At 41.6% G+C, this 9,129-nt stretch overlaps 1 protein-coding gene across 1 annotated transcript; it reads right to left on the bottom strand.

Moving 5' to 3' along the window:
* Positions 1 to 644: 644 nt before the first annotated feature.
* LOC147641013 (uncharacterized) lies at positions 645 to 6,532 on the bottom strand. The gene is made up of 6 exons (XM_086817312.1): positions 6,275 to 6,532; positions 5,784 to 5,916; positions 4,870 to 4,973; positions 4,136 to 4,307; positions 3,044 to 3,163; positions 645 to 2,883 (listed from the first exon to the last, which is right to left on the bottom strand). Exons 1-6 carry the CDS (start codon positions 6,424 to 6,426, stop codon positions 808 to 810), a joined length of 2,757 nt encoding a protein of 918 aa, XP_086673438.1. The 5' UTR covers positions 6,427 to 6,532; the 3' UTR covers positions 645 to 807.
* Between the last annotated feature and the right edge of the window lie 2,597 nt (positions 6,533 to 9,129).

Raw genomic sequence — 9,129 nt, 5'->3', positions numbered from 1 at the left:
ATATTATTCAAAAAAAAAACCCATAAGAAGAGCTCAGGGGATATAGACTCGCCCCCCTACTTACTGAAACCCAACTGTGACCTAGAAGAGCAGCTTGTGGAGAGAGGAGATATAACGAGATATGGGCAGCGAAGAGAGAACGAGAGAGAGAGAGAGAGAGAGAGAGGGAGGGAGACAGAGTCAGAAAAGGGAGAAAGTTACGATGAGAGGGAGGCAGAGAGAGAAACAGGATAACGAGGAGAGAGGAGACTGCGAGAAACGAAGAGAAGCAGAGAAAGGAGGGTTGCGAAGAGAGGGAGGGTCTTGTGAGAAAGGAAGAGAGAATGAGGCAGAGGGGACTAGTCCAAGTGCTGCGTCAAGCCATTGTCTGGCTGAACGCAAGGGCAAGCCTCCCACAAAAATACCAACTACCTGCTTAGTGAAAACATACACATCTTGTGAAAGGACTATCAAACACCCAAGGTTGTACTTTAGTTCAATGCTTTCTTAACCCTCAAACCTTCCCAGTCTGCAACATTCAACATTCATCATGCACAAAGACACCAATGTAGGCTTTTACCATTGCACTCTTGTCAGCCAAAATGTCTCACACCACAACAAACCTCTTAAGAGAAAAACACTACAAACGGATATGCAAAAGTTACAAGCCCCAGGGGGGTGGTGTTATAATCAATAACCAATAAGCTGCTCCTCAATGTTCAGTTGCATTTCAAGCATCTTGTTTTACCTTCTTAAAAAATAATAATTGCTACATAAAAGAAAGATACAACATTATAGTAGAACATCCTCAAAGTGATAGATGTGCATTTACTTCATGGGTGGCTTGTTTTTCAGTGCAGCAAAACTGGCAACCAGATTCTCATATTCAGGAAGCTTCGGATGAACATGCAACTCTTGATTTTGTTTAAGATGGCTGGGTTCCAATGTGGTAGACCGCTGGGGTAAAGCTGGAGTAGGGGTTACAATGGGATGGCTTGGCAAAGAGGTAACTCTGTATGGTGGAACTGGCGGAGGCGGGCGCTGTGGCGGCTTGGAAAACTGACTCCATATAGCATCATTCTCATCTTTTTCACCACTTCCTGCTACTTTGGCTTCTGCAAGCTGCTTCAGAGCCTGAGGTTGTTTCCCCTCTTTCTGCATTATGCGGGCAGTATAATCTTCTGGTAGAGACTTGTCACCATGGCCATGCCCATTCAAAACTTCAACAATGTCCAAACTCTCGTTTGATTCCCCATAAGCTTCTGTTTTAGTTTCAACATGACAAGTCTTCAGAAACTTTCTCCTTTCTCTGTGAATCACATGGGCTTTGTCGTCATCGGGTAGGGAGGACCCATTACCATATGATTGGCAATTGACAACCTCCGCTGCAGTGCTTTCTTGCCTTGATTTCCCATCAACATGTATCCCTTCCAAAACCTCCGTTTTAGCATGGTGGTGTTTCCTCAAATAATGACTACTCTCTCTCTGCCTTGTGTGGGTATCATGATCCTCTCCAAGAAACACATCATACATACAAGGCTCAATTGTAAATCCTTCTGGCCTTGCTTCTCCGTCAACAGACTTCACATTAGATTCCCAACGGATCTCAGTTTTAGCTTTCTCGTGATGGTTTTTCTTCAAATGATGGTTCCTTTCTCTGTGCCTTGTGGGGGTCCTCTGGTCTTCTAGTTGAGACACATCACCATTAACATATTCATGCATGAAAGGCTGCCCACGGGCAGCAGCAGCCTCAATTGTAGTTACTTCAGGTCCCATTATCCCATCAACAGATCTTCCATTGGATTTGCTACAAGCCTCTGTTTGAGTGTCTTCATGTTGGTGTTTCTTCAGAGACTGTTTCCTCCCTTTCTGCAATATGTGGGTGTTGAGATTTTCTGCTGGTAAAGACCCATTGCCATATCCATGCATCAAAGACTGCCCATTGGCAACCTCACTTGCGGCTCTTTCTGGCCTCAATTTCCCATTAGAGTTGCAATGAACCTCTCTCGTGGTCTCTGCATGATGGTGTCTCTCATGAGAAGGTTTCCTCTGTCTGTGCATTACGTAGATATTGAAGTCTCCTGCTGAAGACTCATCACCATTTCCAGGCATCCAAAACTGCCCATTGGAAACCCCATTTGCCCCTCTTTCTGGCCTTGATTTCTCGTCGACAAATTTCCCATTAAGTTCGCAATGATCCTCAGTTTCAGCTTCTGCATAAGAGTGTTCCCTCAGAGAATGTCCTCTCTCTCTCTGCATCATGTGGGCACTACAGTCTTTTGATAGAGACCCATTACCATATCCATGCATAAAAGACTGTCCATTGGCAACCTCAAAGGCAGTTCTTTCTGGCCCAGATTTCTCATGAACAGATCTCCCATTGCTAAAAATACCTTGATCACCCTGATCATCATTGTTGATTCTGGCCTCCCTCCTGTGTGCTTTCTTGGCATCTTTTGGCCTGCTCTTTGATCTCCCCTTATGAGATTTTCCATGTGACAATTCTTGAGACCCTGTGAGCATTTCTCTTGAACCTATGTCAGCTTCAATTGTTCCTCCTTGCCCTGGAATCGCCTGCATTATATCTACCTCCAAATGCATGTGTTCTCTTCCTTTCCTGTGCCGCCTCGGCATTCTCTTCTGATCAATCCCATCAACACGCCCAATAGAAGCATGCTCTCCAGTAGGGCCCAGGGCACCTTCGTCGGTAGGCATAGTTGCAGTGGATCTGGTCTGCTTTGAGGACTTGTGATGTTTTTCTTCTTGCACATCTTGGTCATGAGAATTAGACTTTGGAAGTCCTTTTGAGCTGCTGGTGGATGAGCCATGTCCATGCCTTGGTGGGTTTCTGTCTGTGACACCAGGAGCAACTGATTTTCCAGACAAGCCAGATGGAGCGTCCGTCTGCACACAATTCATTCAACATACGATCTTAAGTTCTTTAGACATCACAAAGTGCAGAGCCGGGAAGAGGGAAAGAAGGGAGAAGGGGAGTTGGGGGGACAAAGTATGTAGGTTAAAAATGACTAAGAAAAATTATGAAAATGCTGTCCTGTGAGCCTGCCTGCGAGGGTGGAAACTGAGCTTTTACTCCTTGCTCTTCATTGTACTCTATAGAAATGCCCTTCAACAATGCTTGCTTGGACACCTCAGATGGCCCCTTGCTAGAAAATGTTTCCAGAAACTGTGAAGAAAACAAAGAAAATTCACAATGAGGACGGGGTGTGAAAACAAAGAAAATTCACAATAAGGACGGGGTGTGCCAGTAGCTAAAACACATTTGGCATCTAGTGAAATGCACCGTGCAAATACATTGGACAGTTACTGTTTTTTCAGTCAAAAGGTATGAGAAGGCCGCATTCTTTCTTGCACGAAAGGCATGCTGCTGGCACATGCGCACACACATGCATGTACGCATGAATGCATACAACTACGATGTATGTAAACATAGTGGTGTCACACACACACACACACATGTATGCAAACATACTTATATACATGCTACAATATATACAAAGGTAGATACGTATATATGTGGGTATGAATACATTGCATATATGTATAGTTTGCATGCATCCATGTACATGCGTGCATGTATGTGTGTGTACGCATGTATGTACTATGCATGTATTCATGTACGTATCTACCTTTGTATGCCATTCATGTATGCCATTTGCATCTACTTGTCAAAAATTATGTGCACATTGTCTAAGCTGTGTGCTTAAGAAGAAAATTGGCCAACTATGCGTGTATGCATACATTGTCTGTATGTGGGCATGTATACATTGTATGTATGTATAGTTTGCATGCATCCATGTATGCATGTATAGTTTGCATGCATCCATGTATGCATGTATACATGCGTGCATGTATGTGTGTGTACGCATGTATGTACTATGCATGTATTTACAGCCAATGTATGCATACATGCATAGTTGGCCAATTTTCTTCTTAAGCACACAGTTTAGACGATGTGCACATAATTTTTGACAAGCAAATGTAAATGGCATACATGATTGGCCAGTTTTCTTCTCAAGAACACAATTTAGATGACATGCACACAATTTTTGTCAAGCAGATGCAAACGGCATTTAAGCTAGTCAATCTTGGGCAAGAGAACAGTGCAATGAATTGCGTGAAGGTTTGAGAGTTTTACCAGTTTGTTCACATGAGAACCAGGATGCAGCTCAGGTGCTGAGATTAAAAAGTCCTTCCCATACTTCGTTACCATGATTTCACGGATCTCCTGCAACTCAGGAAGGTCTGCACAGCAGGATGCAGCAAAACACAAACTTGCTAGGGGTTCCCTCAAGTCCATGGGGCATTCCCTGCAGAATAATCAGGGTAAATCTTTAAAGCCAAAATGCAACAGTGGCCATCCTAAAGGAGATCATGAAAGGCCATTTGCAGTATAGTGGTATACCCCACAGTAATATTGTTGATGATCTAACTGCAAAATGTGTATGTGTGCCTATGTACGTTCACAGACATCCACACAGTAGATCTTTAAAGCCCACATGAAATGCTGATGTTCCTAAAGGAGATCATGAACGGCCCTGTGTAGTGTTGTGATATATCAGTATTACTGATAATATAACTGCAAATCGTGTGTGTGCCTGCATACACACACACACACACACCCCCCCCAACAACAATAAGGGTAAATCTTTAAAGCCCAAATAAACACCGACGATCCTAAAGGAGATCATGAAAGGCCATGCGTAGTGTGGTGGTATATACCCCACAGTAATACTGATGTCTAACTGCAAAAAATGTGTGTTGAGGGGCACACACCCACACATACATACATAATAGAAAAACTTGAGGGGAAAAAAACATGCTAAAGCTATCATTGCTGACAGTCAAAGCAGGTTGTGGGTCCTATCTTACCTTTGCCCGCCAATGTTGGAGAGGTTTGCTTTCACTAGCTGGCAGTATTCTCCTATCTTTATGTAAGCAGAAAGCAGGCTGTGTTCCTTCCACAATCTATCCAGCTGATCAAATGGAAAGGCCGAAATGAGTGTGTCAAAGAAACTCATGCAGATTAAGCTAATTTAAAATAGGTAAATCTAAAGCGATTAACAAAAACACTCAGTGGTGAAATGCAGTGGAGTTTTGAAATTGCAGAAAACAGGAAGTAGATGGTGGTGAAATGTGGTGCCTGTTTGTAATCTCACAAAAGGGGACTATACAGTGGTGAAATGCAGTGAATATTTTATGTGTAAAAAGATGCAAACACACCGTGGTGAAATGCAGTGGCTATTTGAAATTTCATAAAAGGGTGACTAGACAGCAGTGAAATGCAGTAATTTTTTTCAAATTTTGAAAAGGCAGGGGGTGAAATGCAGAAAAGGGCACTATGCAGTGGTGAAATGCAGTGGATTTCCAGAAGGCAGGAATAATGAAATATCTTACATATTTAGGATGTCACAAAAGGGCACTATACAGTGGTGGAATACAATGAATTTTGGTAAGACCGGAATACATAGTGGTTAAAATCCAGTGGGTGTTGTCACAAACGGGCAGTATATAGTGGTGAGGTTTGTAAAAGGCTGGCATACACAGCGGTAAAATACATAGAATGTTTGAAATTTCACAAGGCGGGAAATGCAGGAAGAGGAGGATTGTTTCTGTACTAATGTTAGTTTGATTGAATGTTAAGCAAAGCTAATTGATGATGAGAATTGGGGTGAAAAACAAGGTCTGAGCTTAGGTTAAGATGGTTTTGGGTTAGTGTTAAGGTGAGGTTTATGTCGTTAACTGTTCAATAACGTTAATGCTTAGGTGTAAGGTTAGGGGCTTACCCTAATCTGGGCGTTTTGCTCCTGGCCAAGCTGCAGAAGCTGAGCCACATCCCGCCTCAGCTGCCTCACTTGAACCTCTCGCCGCCCCCTCAGCAGCTTGATCCTGGACATGGTTACCTTCAACAGCTTCTTGCTGCTCCCGAAACAGAAAATGAATACCATTCAACCCCATTTACCCAAATTCGACTCTCAAATTGAGGATCAAAACACATATCCCATCATACTGATGGTCCAAAGCCTTTCTCCAACGGCTAGTTACTACACTAATAATCACATAAACAAACCAACTCAATGCAATTTGAGGGCTAGTAACCACATTAATGATCAGATTAACGAGATAAATACTTAAATCAGTTCGATTTGAGGGAAAATAACTGCAACTTGATGCAAAAATCTGGCAGCCATGGCCATTAAGATTGACAAGAAAAGAAAAAAAAAAGACTCAAGCAGGCGATCAAGCAATGTAAATGGGGATTAAGGAGGGGATTTACCATCGTGATTTCTTGAAGCCGGGAGTGCATCCCAGCAGGGAGGCACACCAGAACAGCCTGGGGTTGGGGGTAGACTTCTTCACCGCCATGGAGCTCACCAGAGCTTCTGCTGCTTCTTCTGCTTGGCGAAAATGTGGGTTACTTGTCTGCATCCGCCATAGCCATCGCTAGAGTGCTCTCGAGGATCAAACCCACGAGCCACTTGGAAGAGCCCGCCCTTATAGGCCGGTCCCCAAAAATGCTCGTCGGTTTCGTTTTTTTTTCTCTTTCTTTTTTCAAACTTCTTTGAATAGGTCTCCATCTTGTTCTTCTCTTTTTTTGCCCTTTTTTAAATTTATATTATATATATATATATGTATTATATATATATATATATTACATATACATACATACATACATACATACATATATGTATAATACATACATACATATATACATACATGCATACATATAAATATATAAATATAAATATAAATAAATATTTATATTTATATTTATATTTATATTTATATTTATATAAATATATATAAATATAAATATATTTATTTATTTATTTATTTATTTATATTTATATATTTATATGTATGTATGTATGTATATGTATATACATATACACACATATATATAAAGGGGACTACAAACTCCATATACAAGAGCAAATTACACAAGAGGTCTCGAGAGAGAATTTGCACTACAAGAAATGGAAATTATCACCTATCAACCACAAGCCAAAGTTGACTTTCTCTCACAAAAAAAAAAAAAAAAAAAAAAAAAAAAAAAGAGGTCCCCAGGCTCCATCTTGTTCTAGTCTTAGTAGTAGGTCTCCTCTTTTTCTTTTTTCTTTTTTCTTTTTTTGGGGGCGAGGGATAACATATATCCATCTTGTTCTTTTCTAGCCTAGTCTTAGTAGGGTAGGTCTCCTCTTTTTTATTTGGGAGGCGCGCGAGGGGGGGGGGTGGTTCATAACATATCCACAAAGAGGTCCCCTGACTTCATCTTGTTATCCTGTAACATATATACATCTTGTTATTTTCTACCCTGGTCTTAGTAGGCTAGGTCTCCTCCTTTTTTGTGGGGGGGGGGGGGGGGGGGGGATACATATCCACAAGAGGTCCCCTGGCTCCATCTTGTTATCCCAAAAAAAAAAAAAAGCGGAGACCTAGCCTACTAAGACCATGCTAGAAAAGAACAAGATAGAGCCAAGGACCTCGTGTGTATATGTTATCCCCCCCCCAAAAAAAAGAGAGGAGACCTAGCCTATTAAGACCAGGCTAGAAAAGAACAAGATGGAGCCAAGGGACCTCGTGTGTATGGTGGTTTGGTAATTTGCTCTTGTCTATATATTGTGTTATCCCAAAAAAAAAGGAGGAGACCTAGCCTACTAAGACCAAGCTAGAACAGAACAAGATGGAGACAAGAGACCTCGTGTGTGTGTGTGTGTGTGTGTGTGTGTGCGCGTGCGTGCGTGCGTGCGTGCGTGCGTGTGTAAAGAGGACGACAAACTAAAAGGCACCTCAACTAAGGCTAAACCATATATAAGAGCAAGTTACCAAACCACCATATACATGAGCAAACTACCAAGTGCCATCCCAAGAGTATCCAAACCCAATCTAAGAGCCTACCATCTTTAGAGAAGAAAAGGCCACATGATAATCTAGTAAAAGAGGGACCCACACTTGTCTATCAAAAGCAACACCTTGAACCTCACCTCCACATAGCACATGGGAACACTAAAGCCCAACTTTACACTAAGGAGTTGAAAGGCATTCTTCTACCAATCCTCTTCTACACTCTTCCTCCAAATCATCCTCCTAAATATTTAGCTTAATCTCTACTAGATCATTGCATTAACTACTAGCTCTTGTCTTAAGCACTTAATTTCCATAGGATAGTAAACCTAACCATTCTCAAGTTACTCTAGTGTCCAAACAAGATGTGCATACCCCACGTCCCCATAATTTCCATAGGATAGTAAACCTAACCATTCTCAAGTTACTCTAGTGTCCAAACAAGATGTGCATACCCCACGTCCCCAAGTTACTCTAGTGTCCAACCAGGATGTGCATAGCCCACGTCCCCAAGTTGGTCCACATTGCTCTAAGTGCAGACACCTCCATAATAGATGCTAGGAGTCCTCTTTATTCAATCTCCACCTCCAACATGTCCTCGATATGAAATGTTTGTGGCCTTTGGGGTGGCCTCTAGGAAGAGCACCCATCAAGACCTTCCATAACAATGTTACAACCTTCTCAGGTAATGATAAAGACCAAAGGTCAATCCAGCTTTTTCCCCATGTCTCTGTAGGCCAGCTAAGGCTCCATTTTTTATATGACTCACATTCAAGCTAGTTTTACATAGAAACAGGTTTAAAGATTTTGGGATGGGTTTGAAAAAAGGGTAAGCTCCAAGCCAAGGCCAGTTTTTGGGCCAAATCAACATAGTCTCATAGTAGTGGAGACCTAAATCTCCTAAGTTTGTGGTATTAAAGCATTCGTATTATCGATCCAATAGGATTCCCGTTGAACTCCATTGCCAACATTTGTGGCATTAAAGCACTCATATATCAATCCAATAGGATTCCCCTCGAACTCCATCGTCAACCTTTGTGGTTTTCTTTAGCTTCATCAACATTTTGAATACTTTTGATGTACTTGTTATCATGTAAAAAATACAAGAATGTGATTTATTTGATGAGACTAAAGTCATATAAAGTGTAGATATTGTACTACATGTCCATTTAAGAGGTATCCTCTCCATTCCATTCTTATCATTCTCTATAAATGATCCACTTAGTTGGGTTTATGTGAAGTGGTTTTTGTTAACATATGTGTAGTTGATTTCCAATGCTTAATGCC

Source organism: Cibotium barometz, chromosome 2, assembly GCF_041138505.1.
Source record: "Cibotium barometz isolate CiBa-2024 chromosome 2, ASM4113850v1, whole genome shotgun sequence".
NCBI classification, from domain to species: Eukaryota; Viridiplantae; Streptophyta; class Polypodiopsida; order Cyatheales; family Cibotiaceae; genus Cibotium; species Cibotium barometz.
Note: the sequence above shows the minus strand (reverse complement) of the source record. Positions and strands in the feature narration are given on the sequence as shown.